Consider the following 26,554-nt stretch of genomic DNA (forward strand, 5'->3'; position numbering starts at 1 on the left):
TTCTCAGTTTCTACTCAACTCTATAAATATATATATATATATATTATTCTTTTTTTTTATTCCTATATAATTGAAAAAAGTTCTTTATTCCTATTTTTGTCCTTAGACTATTGAATAAGCACAATTTGCAAAGATTAGGGACAAAAAATCAAAATGAGCTTTTGGTAAGTTAAAAGACAAATTATATCTTGAAAAATACCATGTTCACAACAAATCTAAAGTGATAAGTTTTTATTTATTACTAGTAGGCCAAAAAGATATTTCAATAGTAGATTTACATTAGAACCAATAACATATAAAAGAGAAAAGAGTTACTCTAATGCGTAGCATATAAAAGACTTTAATTAGACACTTTAGGATGGCCTATCAAACTTAATTTCATACATCATGCAAACCCAGACAGAAGAGAAACCAAGCTGCAGCCTTTAAAGTAAAAATTAATAATAAACATCAAAACCAGATGAATCTGCTAGGTCTGCATCAGGACATCTGACAAAATATGAAAATAAGATACTCCCAACTCAGTTTAACATCCTTTAACAAAAACTACATTGAGAACGATAATGTCAAAATTTAAGACAAACAAGAAAATGCAGTTCAACTCTCAGTCGCGTCCCTCAGCCTTCTGATGGTACTCCTAACAGTCACAGCACTTGCAGTACTGTCAAAGTAAAGCAGAAAAACAGAAATTAGAATCCTCAACTACCAAACTTTTAAATAAATAACAAACTCAAAGCTTTGAGAAAAATCCTTACTTCAATGTGTAAGCGCCTCCTGCTTTCACTTTTCCACAATCCTTGCAACCCCAGATGCCCACAGCCTTTCTCTTCACTGCAAACTGCAAAATTACACCATTCATTAAAATGATAGCTTGAATTAAAGCAGAGACTTAAATGGAACTCCAGTCAAGCCATTAACCAGAGTCCAGCATCTGAGAAGTCACTCAATGATAAGAGATGGACACAAGGGGAGATACCTTCCCGCAAAACTCGCAGAAGTATTTGCTGTGCTGGCTGACTTCCATCTTCTTAATCTGCTTCCTCAAACTAGCACCATATCGGGTCCCTGAAATAAAACAATATAAGTACGATAACTTAATCATAAAAGATGCTAGTAAACCCTTAATCATAAAAGATGTGGTTGGTTCTTATCCAGTTAGGTTCTTATATTAATCTTGCCAATTTGCTAGGAAGTAACAGTGTTTGGGAGTGTAGATTGGGTTGGCAACATGCTGGTCCATGATTTTATATAAGTCAGGTCCTCCTTTTATGGTTTTGAACATTGGGTTTGTTTAGGTTTTGAACCTTCAATTTGTTTAAGTTGATTTTGTATTCATGGCTTCTATAAATTTTGCACAAGTATTTGAAAAATGAAACTTTTGACAGCATCCTGATTCCTGAGTGAATGATACAACACCAATTGCAAGAATTTGTAATATTAAGCACAGTATGCCACACAATATTTAGTCCATAAAATCAAACGTGAGATTTCGTTAGCAAGAGTCAGATTATTTGAGTCTCATTTACCACAAACCAGCCACTTAGAAGAGGGAATAGCCAACCTACCATGCTAACTACACAACATTAACTTTTTTTTTTCCAATCATCTACAATTATTCTAGCCCAGTAGTGTGAATGCAAAAAAGAGTAACACATCTTCCCATTGATCTATAAATTTCAAGAGATGTATATCAAAGAGACAAATTTTTATGTAGAACTTACCATACTTCCCAACAATACCGGCCTTCTTGGTTCTCTTAGTCTGCATACCATCAGAATGATCAAGACAGAAGGTAAGGCACAAACCATGAAAAACAAAAAATAAAAGGCAACCCAGAAATAGTCATTTTCATATCTATGATTAATATCAACCAACAATAAACACATCCATTACTGGTAAACAGGAACAAAGAAACAACACTAGAATCAGAAGCTCAAGGAAAATATCACACTGCTATTACTCATATGATAAAAGAAAAACTTTCAAAAAATTATGAAATAAGTCATCTCATCACATACAAAATCAGCCAGAAATCACACAGACCAGATGGCAACACATGCTTTCACAAAAATAGGACAATAAAACAGCAGCCTAGGATATCAAACTACAAAGTAGACCCATAAAGCAGTGCACAAGAACTACCACTCTTCGACATTTTCAGAAGCAAAATGTACACATCCCAAACAATCGGTTAAACCTATTCATATCAACCCAATTGGAATCACAACTTTAGTTACCACCCAGAATAGCATGTCCAAAATTATAGGATCTCCATACCATTACAAACAGAACCACCCTATACTCCAATACACACTATCACAGCACATTGAAACATATAAACCTTAAACCATTGTCTTCTGGGTAAAAAGAAGACAATCATCTATAATACTATTGTTCAAACAGGATTGAGCTATCTTTTAATATTACTTCAGCAATTAAAAATTCCAACAAAATATAAACAACCCAGAAAATCTTTAATAGATTCAAAGCCTCTAAGCTACTTAAACCATCTATTTCAATTGGTTTGCTTAAGCTGATTTCAAATCAAATATTTTCAAAAAAACGATATAATAATATCCAAACAGGAAAAAATCATCAGATTCAAGCTAAACCAGCATATGGGTAAGCATAATAACATCATATAAACAAAAAACAAACAAAAAAATCTTCTCCTTCATTATTTTCTCAGCAACCAAACAACAGGGAAAAATGAAAGCAAACACGATTTCAAGCTAAAAGCTAACAGTTTTCTCAAAACCCAAATGCCAAAAACATAAATCAGATCCATTTTCCAGTTTAAACTTGAATATCACAGAGATGAGAGAGTACCATTTTGGTTGGGGCTTAGGAGGAGCTGGAAACCCTAGAAGATGAACTCTCTCTGTTCACGAGCGGCCAAGCTAAGCGTATCGTTTCGTTGATTGCTTTATATATATGTATTTATACTAGAGACACAGAGAGAGAGAGAGAGGCCACTAGGGTTTGTGTTTTCTCTTTGAGGCCTGTGTTCATGGGCCGGGTTTGTGAACCCAAAGGCCTATGAGTTCCCAACTTCTCTTTTGGATTTTATTTTAAGACAAAATTGCAAAATTTTACCATATATAAAGCTTGGGCTAAATTTGATTTTCCTCGCTCAAATATAATATAATTATTAATTCTCATTGTATAATTATAATTTTTTTTTTATAGAATTTTAGTTGTAGGGTTTAATTTTATAGAAAAATAATAAGTTAATAATTAAGTAATATGTGAACAAGTTTGAACATGTAATTTTATTTGGTAGTGAAATTGAGTTTGATCTAATTTTGACTCATGTTCGAGAAAAATTAATAAAAAAATCATAAAATTTTAAAATTCAACTTGTTTGCAGCCATATGTTTTTTCGTATGGATTTTCAACTTTTTTAATTATTTAATGATCGTTTAAACATAACAATTAAAAAATGAGTAATGCTGCATGACATTTTTCATAATATAGTTGCATTGACAAGTTTTTATTGGTTTTTATCTAAGCCCTCTATCGACATCACTTTATCATCTTTTTTATTTTCTAGGGAAAAAGAGGGGGGGGGGGGGATTCGCTTGGGTAGTCATTACCCCCCACCCCATGGTACATTGTCACTCGGGCTTTTTGATAAGCTCATGGGTACCACCAATGCATATCAAGACATACAACTACTCCCATGGGTACCACCAATGCATAGCAAGGCATACCGCTACTTAACCTCATTACCGTGTTTTCTGCATTTTGAAGTTCGAGTCAGTATTCGATACTTGAACCCACAATCTTTTGACACTTGATTCAAAGTGATGGATCTTTTCAAGGGTTGTATAACTTACCAACTCAATAATTATGAATTTTTTATGACAATTTCTGTGACTCTAAACTTATTGATAAAGAATCTATTTATGGGTCTGTTCGAGGGCTGTATAAATTACCCCTCCATCTTTCATCTTGTCTCTCATGTTGAAAAGCAAATTTATTTATGTTTTAATAGGGATTCAATTTCCGGATCTTATGTCAATGGAGTGAGGAGAAAAAAAATCTCCTTATATAAAGAATTCTACAAGCAAATTATATGGTTCATATCCTCCTAAGTGTGATATAAATTTTGGAAGATTGTAACATATCCACCGCACAAAATTTTTAAAACTATATTCACTAGATTGTAATGCATGCATATACACAAAAACATTCAACAATAGTGATGATGATGTGGTCTTAATTAGGTGAGTAAGGTGATTATCTCAATTTTTAGGTTGAGTATTAAGAATGGATCGCTTGGTACCAAAATTAAAAAAAAATGAAATTAGATACATAGCATTTTGTTTGAGAAAAAAAAAAAAAAAAAAGGATAGTAGCATAAAATTAGACAAAAATTAAAAACTAATTTAAAATCAATTTTTGATTATGATCTTGCGCTGACTTTAATATAATGTATGAACTCTTTTAAAATAAGTGAATTTGATTTTGTTATCCTATAAATATTGAATATGTATTGAATATCATTATGTTGGTATTTATTTAAATTATTTTTTTGAAAAATATTTATTTCAATTATTATTTATATGATAAAATTAAATCTTTTTATATCCAAATAAATGAATAAAATTTTAGAAAGCACAAAGCATATCCAATTTCTAGTGCCCACTTCCTTATTTTGCCTAAGGTAAGACTAGAATATTACTCAAAAAAGAAGAAGAAAAAAGATAAGACTAGAATAGAATATTATACAAATGAAAACAGAATGTGTGCCCACTTTGACCAAGGCCAATCGTACATGTGTAAAACTCCTTTATTCACCCGAGTCCAACCTGTTCTATCAATTACATTCCTGATTCCTTTCATTTCCTATATATACTCTCAATACGGTGGCAAATAAATTATAAGTGTGTAACAATCCTAGTGTCATTGCACAACTTTCCAGTTTTTATCATTGCACATCGGATTTCTAATAAGAACTGAGGTCCAACCAGGACATGAAGTTCCAAGCTCCTCCAATCAAAGTTCAAAGTTAACTCTGGTAAGTTATAACTTTGTAAGTTGCAAAATTTCTGAGCAGAAAATTTATATAATTAACCAAATAAATTAAAATAACTATGATTAATCATCAATTACACCCATGATTGGGAGATGATATTAAGTGTAACGGGGATAAGTGTAACACCTCTCACATGGAATTCGGTGTGATGCCCTTTGGGCCCAAAATTACCAAGAAATCAAGAACCATGCCAATGCTAGTGAATTGCTCCAATTGTCGCACGCCATTGCAGCTCCCTGCAGGTGCCACAGTTATTCGATGTGCACTATGCCAAGCTATCACACACATCGTTAATCCTCACAATATGCTGCCTGCTCCTGCTCCTCCTTTTTCAACTTTGCCCTTATGCAACGTGCCTCCTCCTCCTCCATCGTTGTACAACCACATGCCTCCAGGGCCTCCCCTCAATGCGCATGGGAGAAAGAAGGCGGTGATCGTGGGGATATTATATAGGTACTCACGGCACGAGCTCAAAGGTTGCATCAATGACGCTAAATGCATGCGATACCTCTTGATCAATAAGTTTCACTTCCCCCAAGAGTCCATTCTCATGCTTACCGGTATGTATGTGTTTTTGTATCTCTGCAGGCATGTATATATCTATGTATGCATATGTGACTTTTATCATAATGGTATGTTTCCTCTCTTTTTTATTGTAGTAATTTGTAACATAAGTATGATCATTATGTATGTATGAATGTATGTTAGTAAGGCCTCATCCTTTAGCTTGCTTTTACAACCAAAATTTCATGTGTGAGAGTGTGGATATATGTCTAAGCATAACTTAGGTTGATTTGGATTGTACCATGTAAAGCATTATATGTGTTAGTATATTCTCAATTGAGCTTGCCTCTTGTTCGGAGAAAAGATTTGTGGGATAACTAACTGTATAGTTGATCTAGGATGACTAGTGTGGAAAATAGAAATAAGGAAAAGAAAAAAATAAATAAATAATTGGTTTTACCAACTAGAATATGTAGGAAACCCTAGACTTCATCACCTAACGGTGTTTGGAGTCACCACTAAGCTTAAAAATTTATTTTCTAATTAGAAATTTTGAATTCAAATTGCAATGCTCAAACTTTCTTGGGGCCTTTTTTAAATAGGATTTGAGAGTACCTTCTTCTAAGAGCTAGGCTAAAACTTGTCCATGTCTCATGTCCAAACGATCATCTCCCGTCATCGTTTTAGCTTAGTTTCTCTTTATCTTGAATTCCTAGTGATCGTAGGACTCTGTCTTCTAGTCTTGGCATTGGCTGCTGATTAAATGGAAGACATCCTTTTAGAGGCATCATCTTTCTTAAGAAAAAATGAGATTTTCCTGGGTCTTCTTAGGGGGGGAGAGGGAACTAGTGCTTGCTTATAAATATGATAATTGGGTGGCTTTTAAGACCGGCTTTGCCAATACGGTAAACTTTAGTTTATCATGCCAAAATTAAATTCAAAATTCAAAAGTGAAATTTAGAAAATATGAAATTTCAAATGAGAAAAAAAAAAATTGAAATAATAAATGTTGAAATAATTTTAAATATGCTCCTTCCATCAATAGGCCTACAAATAATTGAATAAATCTGTGCGAGGCAATAAAGCTAGATCTGTTGATAAATCCAAACCATCACCATATGTTGGTCTCACTTGTCATTACTCATTATTACCAAGGTTGCATATCTGCGATTTTTGAAGGATTCCCATGTCATGGTGTTACTTTTCAGGTTGATTTGTGCAATGTTTGTTTTTGCTTGACTAAGAGGCCTACCAGTAAAAGCAAATACTTTTTTTTTTTTAGAAACAATAAAAGCAAATACTTAATTTAGAAAACAGTTTTATTTCAGTTTTTCTAAGCAAACCCTGCTTTAAGAAACAGAGGTTTTATAGAACTTTACTAGTTATGGCTGTGGTAATTCTTAAAACATGATAGTGGTAATTATTCTTACCTGAAATATGAAATGCAGAAGAAGAAATTGACCCATACAGAATTCCAACTAAGTACAACATTAGGATGGCATTAAATTGGCTTGTACAAGGTTGCCAACCAGGAGATTCTCTGTTGTTTCACTATTCTGGTCGTGGTTCACGACAGAGGAACTCTAGAGGAAATGAAGTCGATGGATACGATGAAACTCTATGTCCTTTGGACTTCGAAACTCAGGGTATGATTGTTGATGATGATATCAATGCAACAATTGTCAGACCTCTTCCTCTTGGTGTTAAGCTTCATGCAATAATAGATGCTGGTCATAGTGGCACGGTACTAGATTTGCCATTCCTTTGCCGGATGAATAGGTTAGTGATATTAAAGGCTTTGATTATTGCATGCCCTTTATTTTACATCGTACACATACATCACCTATTTCATATTTTAAATATGAGTATCAATAATAAAAAGAATATGGACATTGGTCGTGAAATTATGAATATTGTGTGTACGAAGTGTATATCAACAATGTAAGGAAAAATTTTCCCTAATATTAAACATGTTTATAGTTTATAAATGTACTATTATGGCCACCTCATTCTTAGCAAGCAACATACATCTCCCTGGTGGGGTTATTGTGGCTTAAGCATGTAACACACTTTTTCTTTTTTCTTTTTTCTTTTTTGCAGAAATGACAATAAAATTTATTTATTTAGAGTGATTTGTACAGTGGAAAAGAGAAAATAATTTGTTTTAATTTGAGGAAAAATCAGACCTCCAGTAGACTTTAATTCTTATAAATTCTGGTATGCATTCTTATTAACAATAAGAATGAGTACTTATCCAACATATGTAGATGACTAAGATTACAATTAGATAACATCAATTTTGAAGGAGAGCTATCCACATACATGGACACATTACACATAATATGTACATATTAAGTTTTTCTTTGTAATTTAATTATATCATTAGCACTAAGTCTGTGCTACCTGAATTTTTTTATTTTTTTATTTTTGTGTATCATGGATGATCTAAATATAAATGATAACACTCATATTTTCATCGAGTTTCAGTTTTTTCTTTTTTCAACATAATTTATTGTAAAACATTTCCCCAAATTACTTTGTATTTTAGGTTATGCTTTCTTCTTGGTAATAATAGGGCTGGACAATATATATGGGAGGATCATCGCCCTCGATCAGGTGTATGGAAATTGGAAAGGAACAAGTGGTGGAGAAGTTATTTCCTTTAGTAGTTGCGAGGATGATCAGACCTCTGCTGAATCATCTGTATGTATTTGTAAATCTAAGCGAACATGATCTTTGGAATTGTTTTATAAAACTATACTAGTTATCATAGCTCGAAAGACATGAAGATGATGATAACATACAATATTAATGATTAAAAACATAATTTCACAATTTTATCTAATATCGTGTTTTGAAACACACAATTTTAAAGAGAATGTGTACTGACCATGCAATAGCGAGTGTGTAAAACAAGATTTTTCCCATAACAATAATAACACTGACACCGGCAACAAGAAGATGTTATATGATGTTTTTATGGAGATTGCAGGCTCTATCAAAGATACCATCGACAGGAGCCATGACTTACTGCTTCATCCAAGCAATTGAGCGTGGGCATGCAACTACATATGGGAGTGTACTCAATTCCATGCGTACTGCCATTCGATCTACGGGCGGTAATGGCCTTGGTGTTGGTGGTGGTGTTGTGACATCTCTCCTTAACATGCTTTTAATAGGAGGAAGTGTTGGTGGTGGGCTAAGACAGGTATTTGCTTCCTATATTGTTACTTAATCTAGGGTGTCATGAAAATTTTTCTATATCTACGACGTCAAATAAAACTGTCTCACTATTATTCTACTTTATATTCTCGATCTGTTTGTTTCGATGAAAAATATTGTATAAAAATAGTTTTTCATGTTTTCTAGTGTTTGATAGCATAAAAATTTAAAACAAAAAAAAGAAAAGTAAAAAGAAAACTATTTTCGGTCAACAGAAAAAGTATGGCTTATTTTTAGATATTGTTTTCCATTAGATTATTTTGAAAAACAGCTCTATCTCTCAGCAATTTAAATAAGGAAAGTTAAAGATTGTTTTTAACTTATTTACGGTTTCTACCAAATATAGATAAATGAGATAGTTTTATAGAAAATATTTTTTGAAAAATGACTCATTTTCTAGAAAACATTATTTCTAAAATAAATAGAGCATCGATGAATCATAATTTATTATATATTTTTATATAGAAAATAATCTCATCTTAAAATGAAAATAAAAAATATTATATATTAGCTATTGCAATTGATAGATTATGAAGTATAACACAAAAAGTACCACAGACAAGAGAATTCTATTCATGGGATATCTACTTCAAATTGATGTGCATGTGTAGCATTAGATTTTTTAAAAAATAAATAAATAAATGACCATTTAGTCTTTAAGTCAAAACTCATCAGATGTGTATAACTATTTATTAATTTCTACGATGTTTTTGATGTCTTCTTGAATTTATGCGAGCAATGAGTTGTTAGTACTTTGACTCATTTTCCATTGTGTTTTCTTTGTTTTCAGGAGCCACAGTTGACTGCCTGCCAGCCATTTGATGTGTATACAAAACCTTTTTCCCTTTGATTTTTAATAGTTTATTTATAGGTTGATATATTATATGATGGTATTGACTAGTCGATGACTCGTGTAATATGTAGTACATTCAAAATATTTTGTAAGAAATAATATTACGCCTCATGTATAATACTTATCATGCAGTACAATATTTGGAAAATAAACTTCAACTGCATTATATCTCATTAAAAAGACATGATAATCAAGAATATTGAGCATTTTACTTGATTGAATTGAAAAATATTTAATTATTTTCACTAATTTTCTTGATTGTGTGTATTTAAATTTGGTTTTTTTTTTTTTTTTTACTATACTTTGTTTACCAAAACAACTTAATTTGAACAAAAATATCATATTTCAAATAAGTTGTTTCTTAAATAGATCTTACAAAAAGTAATCATAAAATTTTATTTTACATAAATAATTACTGTACCACTACAAATAATTAATCCTTGAAAACAAATGCATTTATTTTATTAATACTCAATTTAATTACATAGCACAAATTTAGAATAATGAGTATTGAAGATGATTTAGGAAATGTAAAATTTTAAGATGGATCATATATTATATTAAAGTCAAAGCATAATTAGAATTCAAATAAAATCTAATTTAGTTTTTATTTTGGTTGGGCCCACACTAAACAATATATAGGAGAGTTATTCAATAATAAACATGGTGGCATTCATGAGTCATGCCTTAGAGCATTCACATCCCAAAATTCTATCTCATCCTATTTTATTATCCCAAAAAACTACTTTATCAATCATACCATATCATTTTACAATACTCTTAGCATCCCAACTTTTATTTTATAATACAACACCTTAAAACAATATTTTTACACAATAAAATAATATATCCCAAAACCCAAATAAAAACAAAAACCCAAAACCCAAAAACTTGGTGAGAGAGAGAGAGGAATTGATAAAGTGATGTGTGAGGGGTTTTGGGTTTTTATGCTAAATTTTTCCTACATATGACATATGCCATTTTTAATGTGAATGCTTTTAGGGTCCGTTTGATTGAAGGAGTGGAAAAGTATGAGGATGGAAAATTGTGGGAGGATAAAAAATATTTGGTTTTCCCTCTTGTGTGTTTGGTTGGAGGGGTGAAAAAGTGAAAGGATGGAAAACTCTTTTATTTGGTTAGAGAGAAAAAGGGAAGGATAGAAAATGTTATTTATATAAATTAACTATTATACCCTTGTTACATAATAGGTAAGAAATAGATTTATTTGTACTCATTAAATAATATAAAATTTATCACATCATATATATAAATTATTATTATTATTTTTATTATTATAATGTAAAAATTACAATAGTGTACATATAAATTTAATTGGGCAAAAGATTTTGTATCAACTTGATTAGGACACATTGAGAGAGAGAGAGAGAGAGAACCTAGACATTGGTGTGCTGTGAAGGTAAGGATGAGAAGAGGCAAAAGTGATAAGGATGAGAAGAGAAAGCCATCAGGTCATAAATAGGGGTAGGTGAGGGTATTTGTGTAAAAGAGCTTTCACAACACTTTTCTTTTCATATTTTCCTCCCGATTTGGAAGGATTAAAAAAGTAGGCCTAGGAAAGAAAACTTTCTCCCCTATTTTCTATCTCTCTTATTTTTCTTCCCCAACCAAACAGTAAAAAACAGTATTTTCCATCCTATTTTTCTTTATCTATTTTTCATCCTCCCTATATTCACCCTAATCAAACACACCCTTATAGTGCTCGAACTATAATTGAAAAATAACTACTTGAAGCCAATAGAGAATGTGACACTAACACCAAATATGGGCTTACAATTAGGGGTGTCCAACTAAAATATGGACCCAACCCACCTATTGACCCAAAAATCAGCCTACTTGATGCCTGTGGGGGTTGGTGGCAGGTCTTTGCTCTCAAGAAACCAATTTCGACAAGTCCAATTATTAGGGACCCAGAGTCATCAAGTTGAGTTCAAGTTGGGTACAAACTTGACCGGAACGGACCCATGAACAGCTGTCCTGTCATTACTAAATGGAATACAAATGAAAACTAACTACTTTTATCGATTCAATTGAATGAAAAACAAGTATTTCAAATTATTTAAAAAAAAAAAAAACAAGTATTTTAAAACTACAGTCAAATCAAAGTGGTGTAAAAAGGTGATTTTATTATTATTTTTTATTGTAAATGCGGCACAGCTTCCATTTAGTGGCGTAAAAAGGTGAGGAAAAAACATTTCCTCACAAGCAACCATAAATTTCTTGATCATGCACTTCCTTATTTATTTTCAAAATTAAAAAAGTATATTACAATTTTTTTTTAAAGGAGTGCAATGTTCATTTATTATAAAATTTATATTAGAGGTAAAAAGTATGTATAAGTACTAAAAATAGCAAAGAAATTAGTAAATTATTTTTTATCATAAAAATATATTTTACAATTAATAATCAAAATTTTGTTGTTTTTTCAACAAAAAAGAAAAAGAAAAAAAGAAAGAAGAGGTATGGTGGTGGTGTGTTGGCCAGTCTCATCATCTCTTCTCGCCGCATTACAAAATGAGAGTCCGATTTGTATCCCAACTCACTTGTTATTGCAGTTATTGCGTCAACTTCCATAAAGGAAAAAGTATTTTTGTATCAAGAATAATTCTTAAGCACTACAAATGAGTTTTATCCTCTCATTTTTATAGTGAGTCTTGTCACCTACATCAACGAATAATTTCTTAAAAGTTATATATTTATTATGTAAGAATATAGTATAATAATAATCTGTGTTACAATAAATTTTAACGTGAGTATATATAGATAACTAAATTCTAAATTACTAATACAAGTAAAAATTAGCTTTGACCTATTACATTGTCCTAATATGTTTAGTATATTTTTAATGAAAAATATAATTTTTCTATGTTTTAGTAGTACTTAAAAATTTTCTTTATCAATGATTAAATAAAAAAAAAGGCAAAGAACTAAAAAGTAGTGGGGTTATTTTTGATTGGTTCTTACGTCAGATTTTCAACAACAAAAGTCAAATCAACTAGAAGTAACGAGTTTGTTTGATAAAGTATTTTAACATGTTTTTAAATTTTAAATAATATTATATGTATTTTTATAATTTTTTTCACCCACATATATTTTAAAAAATTACAAATAACATTACTCAAACACCTCAATCAAACGAGCCTGACTACCTCCCTCCAAAAACTTCATAAAGTATATTTTTTTAATTTCTTAATTAATATTAATTAATAATTAATAATAATTCCTCCGCAGACATAATGACCGCGTTGGATTAATATTATTAAAAAAAAAAAAAACCTCAAATTTTTCTCTCTTTCTTCTTCAACAGACAACCTCCGTATCTCTTTCTCTCTCTCTCTCTCTCTCTCAAAGATCAAAACTTTAAATTCAAAATCCCAATAATACCCTACTGAGTTTTTTCCATTCATCACCATGATGATGAGGCCGCCGCCATTGCTAGTGAATTGCTCCAATTGCCAAACCCCTCTGCAGCTCCCAGCCGGAGCCACGGCGATTCGCTGCGCTCTCTGCCAGGCTGTCACCCACATCGCCGACCATCGCAACGCTCCGCCTCCTTCTTCGGCTCTTTCTCAATCCTACGCGCCGCCGCCGCCGCCTGCTCCGTCTCCTTACAGCCACGCGCCTCCGGGCCCCCCGCCGAACGCGCACGGGAGGAAGAAGGCGGTTATAGTTGGGATATCGTATAGGTACTCGAGGCACGAGCTTAAAGGTTGCATCAACGATGCGAAGTGCATGAAGTACCTGTTGATCAACAAGTTCCAGTTCCCTCCAGAGTCCATTCTCATGCTCACAGGTATGAGGTACCCCTATGTTGTGTAAATGTCATTGCTTTTTTTGCTTTTTAAGATTAGGATTCATTTGAATACTTGTATGATCTCTCTCTTATTGTAATGTGAGTATGAAGAGTAGAGTTTCTTTTAGAATAATGGTTGAATGATTAAATTCACGATTTTTAATAGTGATAGCTTATCATGGTATCATAATAGATAGTTGTGTCCAAGAGTCCCGCATCCCCAAAATATGAAATTATAAAATAATAATAATAATAATAATAGCTAGTTTCGAGTTCAAATTCTGTGTTTACGCTACCTTTCATTTAAAATGTTAAAAATCTCATGTTTTGGGTCTTACTTATTGGGGGGAGTGTTAGGATAATGGTTAAATCATAAATGATTAAATATGTCATTTTATAATGGCTTAAGATTTTGGGAAAAGTGGTAGTTTAAAAGTATTGTGCGAGTTCATAGATTTGGTTCCTTTAGATTTTGTGTGTATATGCATAAAGTATGTTTTAGATTTGATTTCAGAATCTCTTTGTATGTAAATTTGGTTCTTTTTGGGTGTACTTGTAGATGAAGCTCCCATCAAACTCACATCTAAAGCTGAATCTCAAATGGGAATTTTTAACCTTTCTTAAAAGGAAAAACTTAGCTTTTCCAGCACATGTAAAAGGGAATTACATTAATCAACATTATAATAAACTCGAAACCATCCAAACCCATACAAAGAAAGAAACTACAACTGGACTGTAACATGCATAAAAGGAAATAAAGGTAACCAATATTTGAGATTTTTGAGAGATTGTGTTCATAATTGGTGATCAAAACGTAAGCCTTGCCCATCATGATCAAGATATTATATATCCATATTATCAGCTTGTAAGTAAATGCCATGTTTTAATTCTTCCAACCATCATGATCAAGATATTGTATCAGTAGCATACAGTTTTTTTTATAATCACATTTGATAGAAAATTCTTCATAAAAACAAAATTTCTATCAAATTAGTGGCTTAAATAAGCTCTACCCAAAAAAAAAAACCCTTATTTCCAAATATCTAAACAAAGCACAAGAATGAAGTCACAACGAAATGACATAGTAATGCCTTTTCCATACCCAAAGCAATTGCATTTTCATTAGCTTCCTGCAATCCAGAATTCAGTTTCTATTAAATTGAACTTCATTAAGCACACCAAATCATTTGACATTGAAAGTCGAGAAAGGTAAAATCTCTTATTAATTTCTGGAAGTATTTACATGTCTTTATTAACTGTAAAGAAAGCAAGGATTTCAAATCAAGTCAATTATGATGTTAGCGTGCACATGCAATCATTAATTTTGGCCTGTATCATTACTGTTCAATATTTTTTATATAGATCCTACCACTCAGTAAATTGTGATTATATATGTGCATTGAACCCAAAGTATGTATTTTCAAGAGAACCTGTACTCTTTGGTTTTATGGCTATCCAGTTGCATCCTTTTTTGGCTAAAGAAGTATATTCGCTACGAGACTTCTTTGAGACATGGACTTCAAGAAAACTAGGCATTAATTCAAGCTGTGTTAGTAAATGAGTCATAGGTTAGTGGTACATCATTCAGCTTTGAGTCATTTACTCTATTTATGGATAAGTGAGCATAACATATTCAGAATGAGATCTATTGGTGAATGCTGTTTGCCATGATATTTTTTGTGTGTATTTGGTTTAGTGGTAGTTAAAGTAGTGGTTGTCTTTTCCTTGTAGTTTAATCATGCTTAAAGAGTAACCAAATAATTTCTTTTAAAATAGAAAAAGAAAACATTACTGCAACCAATGATACTAGATGAGCTATCCATAAAAATAAATAAATAAATAAATAAAAAAAAAAAAAAAAAAAACCAATGATACTAGATGAGAGGATTTTGACCAGTCAGCATCAGGAAAGTTACCAGAGGAAGTTAGCAAAAAATGAAGTTACCAGAAGAAGCATGATATGAAGGAAGAAGCCTTCTGTTCACGAAATTTCTTCACAGATCTGCAACAAGAAGCATGACAGGAAATCAATTTATCAGTGTTACAAGATCCACAAATTGCCATAAGTGGCTGAGGGTTTGCATGCAAACTTTAGGCCGTAGGAGAGAAGTTCCTTGGGATAACTCAATGCATAGTGCTACAAATTATTGATTAATTCTGTGCAAGGCAATAAAGCCAGCTCTGTTGTTAGATCCAAAGCATCACTATATTTTGGTCACACTTGGCATTAATCTATTGAATAAACCATGTATATATTGTTTGAGTTTGAAAGTTATTGCCAAGGGTTCATATCTGTGATGTATGGCGTCCTTTTTTTGGGGGGGGTGGAGGGTTTAAATTTAAAGACTAAATACTTGGTTTTTGCTCTCCCTATCTAGAACATGACTGTGTAAACAAGTAACCTGGTAGAAAGCAAAGCTGTACGCTTGGGCCGGGACTTCGCAAACCAATCATGGTAAAGCATAGGTGTCCTATCATGATTTGATTTGCAATATGCTTTTCAACTAGTCATGAACTGCAACCTTAGATTGGTGTTTGGGTTAAGCATAATCAGGACTCCCTCTCCCCCCCCCCCCCCCCCTTCTCTCCTTCCTCTCACCCCCAAGGATTAGCACTTATTAGTTCAAACTCTGGAATCACCACATTTTCCTCGTGTTTTTGTGCTGCCTATTGGTTCAAGCCCCCCTCCTTCCCTCCCCCATTATCTATGTATCAAAAAATAAATTTCCACATAAGTTTCACTTATAAAAAAAATAAATAGAAAATAAAAAGCTTTTTTGGTGCTTCCTATAACCAAATGAAAGAAAAAGAGAGTTGCCACTGTTATACAATTTGCAAAGGTCTTCATTTATATAAATAAAGTCTTAATTTGTAAAGAGTTTTATTTCAGTATTTCTAGGCAATCAAATGAGGCAGAAGCAGACTCTGCATTAAGAAACCAATTATTAATTACTGAGTTTATTGCAATTTTTTAAATGTCATTCATCATTAATTTAAATCATTGAAGGACATATGGCTGTTGCCTGTTCCAGCAACCTAAGTTTTTGATGTCTCTCATTTTAAAACATGATAGTTGTAATTCTTACCCGAAATATGAAATGCAGAAGAAGAAACTGATCCATACAGAATTCCAACTAAATACAATATGAGGATGGCATTATATTGGCTTGTTCAAAGTTGCCAACCAGGAGATTCCCTAGTGTTTCACTATTCTGGTCATGGTTCACGGCAGAGGAACTATAATGGTGATGAAGTGGATGGATACGATGAAACTCTATGTCCTTTGGACTTCGAAACTCAGGGTATGATAGTTGATGATGAGATCAATGCAACAATTGTCAAACCTCTTCCTATTGGTGTTAAGCTTCATGCAATAATAGATGCTTGTCATAGTGGCACTGTACTAGATTTGCCATTCCTTTGCCGGATGAACAGGTTAGTTTATATTAAATACATTTGTAGTTTATAAATATACATTAAGTTTCAGCAAAAAAGATATATACATATTAGGTTTTTCTTTGTTATAATTATATTATTAGCACATAGCAGTTGGGAGTGGTGTATTGGAAGACCAAAGTCTTTCAGAAAATTTGAATTTCCAGAGAGATGGACATCCTGTTCTCATTTTAATAATGTCTAAACAATTTCTTAGAACCTTGCTTTTGTTCTATATGGTTTTTGAAAAATTGAAATTACGCTCTTAGAGAAGAAAGAAAAGAAAAGAAATGAAATGAAATGACACTTCTATTTCTATTCAGTTCATTCACTAAGTTCAAGTTATCTGAACTTATTTCCTTCTCTTTTATCTGTAGTAATACCATTTTAATATATCTTTGGGACCAAATCTTTTACTGTTCTTATAATTTCCTTCTTGGTAATAGGTCTGGACAATATATATGGGAGGATCATCGCCCTCGATCAGGTATATGGAAAGGAACAAGTGGTGGAGAAGTTATTTCCTTTAGTGGGTGCGATGATGATCAGACCTCTGCTGATACATCTGTAAGTTTTTGAAAATCTAAGCAGACACTTTGGCAATGTTTTATAGAACTACAAGTTTTCATACATCAAAAGGCTTGATGATGATGATAACAGTGATAACACCAACACCAGCAATAACATGCTATACGATGTTTTTATTGAGACAGGCTCTATCAAGGATCACATCAACAGGTGCCATGACTTTCTGCTTCATCCAAGCAATTGAGCGTGGGCATGCGACTACATATGGGGGTGTACTCAGTTCAATGCGTACTGCCATTCGGAGTACTGGAAGTAATGACCTTGGTGGTGGTGCTGTGACATCTCTCCTCACCATGCTTGTGACAGGAGGCAGTGTTGGTGGTGGGCTAAGACAGGTATTCGCTTGCTATATTGTTTAGTTAATATATGGTGTCATACAGTGAAAGTCCTTCTAAGTGTGATATTTACTCTCAAATTCTGTGCCTGTTGCCTTGGGATTTTTTTTTTTTTTTAAATGACCCTATTTGTCAGTTGCAAGTAATTTCCAAGCATGAGTATGCACCATTTACTCTTAAGTCAAAGCTCATCAGATGTGTAAATTACTATATGCAATTCTCTGATGTATGAAGTCTTCCTGATTTTATGCAAGCAATGATTTTTCAGTACTTTAAACTCATTTTCCATTGTGTTTTTATTTGTTTACAGGAGCCACAGTTGACTGCCTGCCAGACATTTGATGTGTATACAAAACCTTTCTCCCTGTGATTTTTTATGTTCTATCTACAGATTTATTAGTTAGAAATTAAATATTATATTGAGGAAAGGGTTTTTCTTTATTGTTGAAAACACATTGCTTATGATGTATTTTATTGATGGAACAAGCTTTGTGTGCCCAAGGTCCAAGCCCCATATTTTATACATGACATTGATGCAGCAACTTTGACCTGAAATTTCATTTTCATTTTCATTTTTTGGAAATTATGTTCTTATTTATAACCAGAGAAACTACCTCAGTGAACTGAACAATACCTCATATCATGTACAAAAGTAACTGCCATTTCCTGGAGACATTAGACATAATATTAGTTACAGAAAGAAGCATATGAAAGAAGCAAAGGTTACAGCTTTGTATAATATCATTGGTTTAATGACTTCATACTCTTCGAAGAATGTACTTACGTTTGTACATTTAAGGCGGGAATCGAATAAAATACCAGTGCTTTACCCTCTGGCCTCTGCTCCCATCTCCTTAGGTAGGCTATGAAATCAATGTCCTGAAAATCCAGGAAGACTAAATTTGAGACTTAATCATTGAAAAGAAGTTGAAGATTCTTATTTATGGCTATAAAACAATCATATAATAAAACACACTCAGCCCTACCTCCCTGTCCTCAGTCATCATGACTCTGGCCATCATCTTCTTAAACAACAAGCTACAGCAGAATAGGACCCTTCCAACATATTAATGCAATATGGAATTCCAAAGGGGCTATGTACTGGAAAACTTTTAGATATGAATTTCTGTGAAGAACTGTCTTCACACCAAATGGAATTTCTTAGTTGATAAGAAATTCTGGTCCCCAATGGTTAGTGTTGATTGAACAAATCAACCAATAGTGGCCAACTAAATAGAATCTTTAGAAACTTTAGTCAGCATCAGCCGTAAAGAACCTCACCAAGTTAGCCACAGGAAGCCAGAACAAAAAACTTTATGCTCCCATCTATTTGGATTCTGGCGTTTGGAAAGTGAATGGTTGTTGTTGTTTTTTTTTTTTTTTTTAATTAATTAATTAAAATATTTATGTGAGGTGAATAGTTTCAAACCCTCTATTATGTGTTAAGAAATGTTAAAGATCTATTTGTTTTGACAAAAAAAACATGTTATTTTACGTTATAAAAAAGACATACATATGGATCATTTTAAGTCGCGGTCAAGTCTAAGTTTCTATTTGAAGTTAATTTTTTTGGCTTTCTAGTGTTGCCTTTTGCTGAAGGTGGATTAAAGTAAACTTAAAAAAAATGTATAAATTTTTTTTTAGTGTACTCCCTTGCCCTTGGGTTAAAGGGCACCCCCACCCACAAATGGGTGGGTAGCCATTACAAAATGTATAATTTTTTTTTTTTTTTTTTTAAATTGTGTTTTAAAAGGCGGTGTAAAAACAAAAATAAGCTAAAAGGCAAAAACTAAACGAATAAGCTACTTAGGCCTTTGCCTAGCGCCGCCCATCATCATCATCATCATTATTATTATTGTGGGGTCCAATAATTTGTGGTCCTGGCCCATTTTTACATTGGGGCCCAAGGCCCGAGCCGAGGAAGGTTATAGCCGAGAATAGGTAATAAAAGTCCAAATAGTCTTGAGACACAGCCGAGGATGATTCTGTCCTCGGCATATCCGAGGTCCCCCTGGAAGGAAGGGCAAAAAAGGTATAGGAATAGTTTGGGAAAAAATCTAAAATATCTATGTCAATAAAGAAGGGTACGCTGGATAGTATAACGACCAAGTACAAAGGGAAAGCTGCCCTTACTGCCATTCAATACTCTGCACCTGACAGAGCCATACTCTTCAGCTTTTACAACCACCCCCAACCACTCTGGGTATGGGCTGATGGGACAAGTATCAGTCCTGGAAAGTCGAACCCACACGTGGACATTGGATAAAGGATACAGGCTAGTATAAAAGGAAAAGTAAGCAATTCAGAGAATAGGCTGGGAAAAATGGCCAAAAACCAGAGCCTCCCAGCCCGCTTCTAGGAGAAAGACTCCTAGGGCGAACGCGATTTAATTATATATGAACATCACGAAAAACTACTGTTTTGTGACCAAGGCCTAGCCTTTCAAACCCACGCTCTATAAATGATATTGTTTGGGCCCTTTTTACGTACGAACCCAACGTTATTACGGGTCGTTACAAATTGTGTCCTTACAATTATTAGGGATAATTACAGCAAACCCACCTGAGGTTTGGCCCGTTTACACTTTACCTACCCGTGGTTTAAAACTTATCACTTTGCCCACCTGAGGTGCCTTCCGTTAGAAATCTGTTACCCACCTCTCCCTTTGCCGTTAGAAAAACACATTTTTAGAGAAAAACAAACATAACAAAGATCAAAAAGTTAGGGTTTTTTTTTTGCTTAAGAACTTCGCCTTAAAACTGCATAACTCAAACTCTCTCTCTTTCTTATGAATCAAATCAAAGGAAGAAGAAAAGGAAAGAGAGATCTGTGAGTGTTGTAATCTCTAAACTCTAAATCTATCATTTGTTATGACAAAAGAGAGAGATAAAGAGAGTTCTTGGAGTCGGAGTCTTAGGAGAGTAATAAAAGAAAAGAAGTTGAACATCAACGCGATCGTGCCTTCAACTTCTGGAACCCACGGTGGCCAATCACCCAATTTAGGCGAACCGCCACCACCTCCGCCTCCAGGTGGGCCGCCACGTGGAGGACCTAGAGCTGGACCCACGTAATGGGTCCCATTCCAATTGAAAAACTTGCCACAAAAGCCAACAACATGATTATGCACAAAGCCAAAGCCCACATGATTTTACGATCAGAATGATCAATCACCATGAGCCCAGATGCCAAGGCGACGAGTGATACCATCATCCCAGTCACACTGCTCAAAAGCAACGGGTAAGAAAGAGCTTCACCCAGCCAACACGGTGCACCTCGCTGAACCCGCGTGGCAAAACGGTGTTCCTCGAGGAAGATCCGAAGTGGTTCCAGACGGTCCTCAAGGACTCGCCGTACCTGAAGGCCTACACGGTCAAGTACCGAACCCAGCTCTCCCAGGCCGACCATCTCCTCTCCTCGTACCGCTCCGAACGCCTCTGCTCATCGTCCGATGCGTACCTACGTGGCAACACACGGTGTCGTTTGGCGCTCGAGAATCTTCCCGACGAGGTGTACGAGACGGAGTGGGATTTGATAATGATCGACGCGCCGAGAGGGTACTTCGTTGAAGCGCCAGGTAGGATGGGTGCGATTTTCTCGACGACGGTCATGGCGAGGAACAGGAAGGGATCCGGTGTGACGCACGTGTTCCTGCACGATGTTGATCGGAGAGTAGAGAAGGCTTTTGCTGAAGAGTTTCTTTGTAGGAAGTACTTGGTTAAGGCTGTCGGGAGGCTCTGGCATTTTGAGATTCCGTCTGCGGCTAATAACGCTAGTGTTGCTGGGAGTAACTCAGTTACTTTTTGCTAAGTTTAATTTTTGGAAGACCTCTTTGGTCCACCCGATCTGGAAGTTGACGATGATGCAGATGATGGGAGGTTGGGATTGAGAGCGGTTGGTGGTGATATAGGCTTGGAGTTCGAGGGCAGATTGCTGGCGGGTCGGATTAGATCTAGGGCGCATAGGAGGACCCGAGATGAGTGGGTTTTGAGAGAAGGAAGAGGAAATATGAGTGGTGGTGGTGCCGGAGATGGAGGGAATGACGAGGGTAGTGTGGAAATTACGGGAGGAAAGGTGGGTGCAAAGCTCCATGCAAGGGTGAAGGATTGAATACATGTTTGAATAACCAATGGACAAGAGAATAGCAATACTGTTGGTTTGTGTTTTGTTCTAAAAGAAGTTCTTAAGCAAAAAAAAAGCCCTAACTTTTTGATCTTTGTTATGTTTGTTTTTCTCTAAAAATGTGTTTTTCTAACGGCAAAGGGAGAGGTGGGTAATAGATCTCTAACGGAAGGCACCTCAGGTGGGCAAAGTGATAAGTTTTAAACCACGGGTAGGTAAAATGTAAACGGGCCAAACCTCAGGTGGGTTTGCTGTAATTATCCCCAATTATTATTATCATCCCAAAATTGTGGGCTATAATTGGTTTCATCCAAAAAGAATTAAAAACAAAGCATTGGTGGGCTCTCTCCCACATCCAAGATGGCCCCCAAAGTTTTGAGATAATAAATATTTAATCCAATTGAAACCTTACACATTACTTTAACCCAAAAAAAGAAGTTGTAAGTTTGTGAAAATTATCATTCATTGTCAATTTCCCATAATGATTTGAGTTTTTAATTTTTGTAAACCAATCTATAACATGGTAGATTGTCAGCATTAGCTCTCGATATTCCAAATGATTACACTCTAAACCACCTCTTTCTCTCTCAATGCCTAAATCAAACATGAAAAATTAGATTTAGGTTTTCTTTTACCATGATTGCTTTACCAAAAGTAAAGTAAAAATCATTTTTAGAAAATAAATAAATAAAAATTTCATATCTTTTTGTTAAAATTTATACCTAAACTATAATATTTGACTCTCTAATATGAAATTAATTTTGGTTTGACAAGTATTAATTAACCAAGTTATGTGTTGAATCTGTCTTTACTTCAATAAGTTGAAACCATATGGTGATTTTATTGTTAAGTAAAGTTGCAATAGTATTTTTGATAAATTAATTCTACTATTGTATTTTTTTTAATTTTATCTTTGTGATAATATTTTGTGCATCTTGAGTTCAAAGAGAAGATATAATTAGAAATTTTAAAATCTTGATTCAATTAAAAGTTATAAAATACATTATGTCAACAATATATTTGCCAAGTATTTTGTCAAATATAATATAAAATGATATGTGTAAGCACACGATTTGCGCGGAACCGCAGTTGGGTTGGGTTCGCATGTAAATGGGCCCATACAATATCATTTGTAGAGAGTGGGATCGAAAGGCTAAGTCATGTTTACTCGGCTATGGTTTTGTAAAGTTGTTCATGCATGATTTAGAGGTGTTCACCCCTTTTTTTGGTCCTTTTCCCTGGAAGGATCCCCCTCTTTAGGTTGCATATTTTCCTTTTATATTGGCCTTCCTTCAATTTCCTTCGTCCATGTGTAGGGTCAACATTTTCAAGACTGATACTTGTCCCATCAGTCCCAGACCTAAGTCGTTGAGAGTTGTTGATAAAGTTAATGGGTAAGGCTCTGCTAGGCGCAGAGATATGCTTGGGGAAGGTGGCAGAGGAAGCTTTTCTTAGATATTTTGGATTTCCCTTCAAGCACGTCCTTTTACCTTTCTGCCCTTACTCTTGAGTTAGCCGAGGACTACACTGTCCTCGGCTGCTTCTCCGGGCCAATTTGGGCCACACTATTCTTGAACTCTGGCCATGACCCTTTTTCGGCTTAGACCTTTGGGCCCTTCATCAGCGAATGGGCCTGGCCCGTCAATTGTTGGTCCCCACAATAGCCCTTCAAAACCCTGCTGTCCAACTCCTCGGTTGGAAAGGTGGGTTTTGATAATACCGAGACTTTATTGCGGCTCATTAAGTTCGGCCCTTGATCAACGTCGGCGACTTTTCACCTCCCCAAGGAATGCGCCGATCTACGAGATATTTCCCTTGACTTACGCGTGATGCGTTTATTCCGTTTGGTTAGTCGTAGTGCGCTTTTAATGTCTTCCTTTTACGAGGCCTCTTAAATCTAGCGGTTACGGATAGCTTGGAGAAACGAAACGGTTTTGCATTTACTAGCAGATTTCTTAGAGGATCGGAGTGTGTCACGTACCCTCGTCTTTTTCCCCTATATAAAGAGAGAAGACAAGAAGGTGATTCTCTCATATGCGAATCCCTTAGACTCTTCTCAGAATCCACTTCTTCCATCTGGTTATTCCTCATTCGATAACACGTCCCCCATAGTGATCAACCATGAATGAATCCCTCCTTTCCCAGAAACATCATACCTCAACGAAACTTGAGATGGCTCGGTCGGGGCAAGGGTGGTGGAGACTCAAGGTTTGTCTCCCCATTCTTTTAGCCAAAATCCGAAGCAGGGGCTCGTCACATCCTATTTCCGGTGTGACTGAGTCAAAAACCTCCCTTGTCATCTCCATCCGCTCTCTCATGAGCATACCTAATATGGCTCCCCTTCTCCCTCTTTTGCTCCTTTTACTTTCTTTTCATTGCTTCCATCTTCTTCTCCTCCTTCCCGCTCATGTCCTCCATCTTCTTTTTCCCTTGCATTCTTCAGTGACAAGAGCTTGCTGAAGTGCTTCCATATCTTCTAATTCTTCTTCCTTCTCCTCCATTATTTTTGTATAAGGATCTTCTCCTGATATGAACAGTACTGAGGCATAGATTTCAGAAAGACTTTGAAGGCGAATTCAGAAGACACCTGATGGTTTACTTACTTGTGTTACGGATGCTGTTACTGTTTTAGCAGTTCATTTTTTGTATTGGCTCATTTAAGCCATTCCTTGTATGTTGTAACAATTTTTCATATTAATAAAAGTGATTGTTACTCTATTTCGTATGTCTTGTTTATATACTTTAACAAATGTGAATGCGCTGCTCGGCATAATAGTATAGCATTTCAATTAATAATAAATAAGGCCAAAGTAATCGTTGATAAAAAGATGCCACGATGACTTTAACAAAATTATTATTCAACGTAGCAATCCGACCAGTGTGGAATGAGACTTATCTTAAAATTAGCCGTGATGGGTATTAAATGCTCCGATTAGATGTAAGAAGTAGCTATCCGAGGACGTGTTACCCACCGGATGAATGGCCTCTTTAGGTTGACGATCATTAGGTTGTTCTGCCATCTCCATGATACGCGAGCCTTAACCTTTTCCAGTATTTAAGCCGAGAAGTTTCTTCATTTGGGCAGTTGATTTCCCAAGCAACCTGAGTCCGAGGACTTTGCAAAACCTGGGTTCTGTTCAGGACTTATGCGTTTTATCTTATGTACTTGATTTTCCTTTTAGTTTGAGTCCGAGGACCATGCAAGCCTTAGGTTCTATCCAAGACCAATGTCTGCATCAGTACTTGGTTTCCCCTATCTTTGAGCATTTCCCGAGGTGCCCAACAGTGATTGTCCTCGGCCATGGCCGCTGCTCGGCATCGGCCAAAGTACCTGGGCCCTTACACAAAGCGGCCCCGGGGCCACGAATCCACCTAGCCCATGAATTAAGAGATATTTCTGCAACTTCTGGCCACGTGGTACCCTTTGATGTCACGATGACCGAAGTGCGCCTTTACGAGACTCTTTAATCTTGTGGTTGCAGTTGATGTTGGAAGTTGAGCCAGGACTGTTTTGTCTATAGCGTTTCTCGGGACGCCACATGAGTTGACTGCCATCACCTTGTCTTTTCCAATAAATGGGAAGTAGAGAAAGTTGCTTTATATACGCACAAATCCTTCAGATTTTCTCCCACACCATAGCTTCCATATCCGGAGTTCTCCCTTCTTGGCATAACATGTTGAAAGTGAGGGTTGGGAAGAAAGAAATGTCTCCGCCGCAGAAGCGCCGTGTCTTCATGAGGCTTATAACAGTAAGGTATGGGCACAGGAAGCATAAGTTCAGGAGAGTATTCCATCTCCACCGAGGGAGAATGGTGTCTCTCCCTCTTTTAGCCAAAATCCGAAGCAGGCTCTGTTCATGCCAGCACTTTGGTATGGCAGAAGAAGGGTTTTCCTCCATCAGCGCCTCTGCTTTGCGGCAGGTGTATATTTAGAGAAAGCCCCATCACCTTCAACTCCCTACACCTTTTCTTCAACGGTGTCAGGTTCAAGTTGGGTCTTTTTGGCTGCCTGAGTTATGGGCATGTAAGGGTGCGGGGGAAGAATAAGGTCTCGGAGCTGTAGCCAACCTTTCCCCCGACATACCTCCTCGGCTTTCTCCAGCTTTCTTGTACTTTCTTTTCTTGCTTATGTAGTAAGCTTTGACATGGGCTGATTCCAGCTTTTCATTTGTACATTGTACTATTTCTTTATCGTAATAAAAATGGAAATTGATTTACATGTTTTAAACGTTGATCTAATGGGCAACACAACTCTGTGAACGAATGTGCTCTATGTATGTGTTGCTTTGAGAATATTTGTGATAAAGCTACTTTGAAGCATAATCTAATCAAATCTCATCTGCCATCACTATCAGGCATTATACCGATAATTTGTAATAAATCAAAGTTACGAAACTAACCGGGATATCAGTTGGACATTCTGTGATAAGCGCGTGAATGTCGTCCAAGGCTGATGATTTATAAACAATCTATCCGAGCAGTCGACTGGGAGTTAAGGAGCTCCGATGGCGCTTTTGTGTACTTGGTTTCCCCAGAGGCTTGGGTCCGAGGACCATGCAAGGCCTTGGTTCTGTCCAAAACTTGTATGCTTCTTTTTAAGTAGTTGGTTTCCCCAGAGGCTTGGGTCCGAGGACCATGCAAGGCCTT

General features: G+C 35.3%; 3 protein-coding genes, 1 long non-coding RNA gene and 1 pseudogene across 7 annotated transcripts; 3 read left to right on the forward strand and 2 right to left on the reverse strand.

Moving 5' to 3' along the window:
* Nucleotides 1–402: 402 nt before the first annotated feature.
* LOC126723313 (60S ribosomal protein L37a-1-like) lies at nucleotides 403–2,987 on the reverse strand. Of its 2 annotated transcripts, XM_050426662.1 has the most exons (5): nucleotides 2,830–2,987; nucleotides 1,722–1,761; nucleotides 977–1,065; nucleotides 756–838; nucleotides 403–661 (listed from the first exon to the last, which is right to left on the reverse strand). In XM_050426662.1, exons 1-5 carry the CDS (start codon nucleotides 2,830–2,832, stop codon nucleotides 598–600), a joined length of 279 nt encoding a protein of 92 aa, XP_050282619.1. In that variant the 5' UTR covers nucleotides 2,833–2,987; the 3' UTR covers nucleotides 403–597. The 2 variants fall into 2 exon arrangements, with proteins under 2 accessions (XP_050282619.1, XP_050282618.1); XM_050426661.1 differs by lacking the exon at nucleotides 2,830–2,987 and having other exon boundaries at nucleotides 1,722–1,767.
* A 1,934-nt stretch (nucleotides 2,988–4,921) lies between these two features.
* LOC126723314 (metacaspase-1-like) lies at nucleotides 4,922–9,650 on the forward strand (annotated as a pseudogene).
* Nucleotides 9,651–12,922: 3,272 nt separating this feature from the next.
* Nucleotides 12,923–18,344, forward strand: LOC126723315 (metacaspase-1-like). The gene is made up of 5 exons (XM_050426663.1): nucleotides 12,923–13,431; nucleotides 16,536–16,866; nucleotides 17,313–17,433; nucleotides 17,580–17,789; nucleotides 18,100–18,344. The coding sequence occupies exons 1-5, from the start codon at nucleotides 13,050–13,052 to the stop codon at nucleotides 18,157–18,159; spliced, it is 1,104 nt and encodes a 367-aa protein (XP_050282620.1). The 5' UTR covers nucleotides 12,923–13,049; the 3' UTR covers nucleotides 18,160–18,344.
* Nucleotides 13,701–19,027, reverse strand: LOC126723316 (uncharacterized). Of its 3 annotated transcripts, none has more exons than XR_007654231.1 (5): nucleotides 18,776–19,027; nucleotides 18,574–18,668; nucleotides 18,424–18,455; nucleotides 15,348–15,433; nucleotides 13,701–14,561 (listed from the first exon to the last, which is right to left on the reverse strand). It is a non-coding gene; the product is annotated as an uncharacterized LOC126723316 (long non-coding RNA). The 3 variants fall into 3 exon arrangements; XR_007654232.1 differs by having other exon boundaries at nucleotides 15,377–15,433; nucleotides 18,776–19,026; XR_007654230.1 differs by lacking the exon at nucleotides 13,701–14,561 and having other exon boundaries at nucleotides 15,262–15,433; nucleotides 18,776–19,023.
* A 1,632-nt stretch (nucleotides 19,028–20,659) lies between these two features.
* On the forward strand, nucleotides 20,660–21,605 carry LOC126722387 (probable methyltransferase At1g27930). The gene is made up of 2 exons (XM_050425547.1): nucleotides 20,660–20,856; nucleotides 21,005–21,605. Exons 1-2 carry the CDS (start codon nucleotides 20,660–20,662, stop codon nucleotides 21,594–21,596), a joined length of 789 nt encoding a protein of 262 aa, XP_050281504.1. The 3' UTR covers nucleotides 21,597–21,605.
* Nucleotides 21,606–26,554: the final 4,949 nt, after the last annotated feature.

The sequence above is a fragment of the Quercus robur genome, chromosome 4 (genome assembly GCF_932294415.1).
Source record: "Quercus robur chromosome 4, dhQueRobu3.1, whole genome shotgun sequence".
Lineage (NCBI taxonomy): Eukaryota > Viridiplantae > Streptophyta > Magnoliopsida > Fagales > Fagaceae > Quercus > Quercus robur.

Excerpts from the sequence above, each read along its gene's own strand:
- LOC126723313 (XM_050426661.1), bottom strand. The coding sequence starts at position 1,767 with ATGCAGACTAAGAGAACCAAGAAGGCCGGTATTGTTGGGAAGTATG. Across the intron at positions 839-976 it reads TCTGCGAGTTTTGCGGGAAG|TTTGCAGTGAAGAGAAAGGC; the intron begins GTATCTCCCCTT and ends GTAATTTTGCAG. Across the intron at positions 662-755 it reads GGAGGCGCTTACACATTGAA|TACTGCAAGTGCTGTGACTG; the intron begins GTAAGGATTTTT and ends TTACTTTGACAG.
- LOC126723315 (XM_050426663.1), top strand. The coding sequence starts at position 13,050 with ATGATGATGAGGCCGCCGCCATTGCTAGTGAATTGCTCCAATTGCCAA. Across the intron at positions 13,432-16,535 it reads GTCCATTCTCATGCTCACAG|AAGAAGAAACTGATCCATAC; the intron begins GTATGAGGTACC and ends TATGAAATGCAG. Across the intron at positions 17,790-18,099 it reads TTGGTGGTGGGCTAAGACAG|GAGCCACAGTTGACTGCCTG; the intron begins GTATTCGCTTGC and ends ATTTGTTTACAG.
- LOC126722387 (XM_050425547.1), top strand. The coding sequence starts at position 20,660 with ATGACAAAAGAGAGAGATAAAGAGAGTTCTTGGAGTCGGAGTCTTAGG. Across the intron at positions 20,857-21,004 it reads GGACCTAGAGCTGGACCCAC|TCACACTGCTCAAAAGCAAC; the intron begins GTAATGGGTCCC and ends CCATCATCCCAG.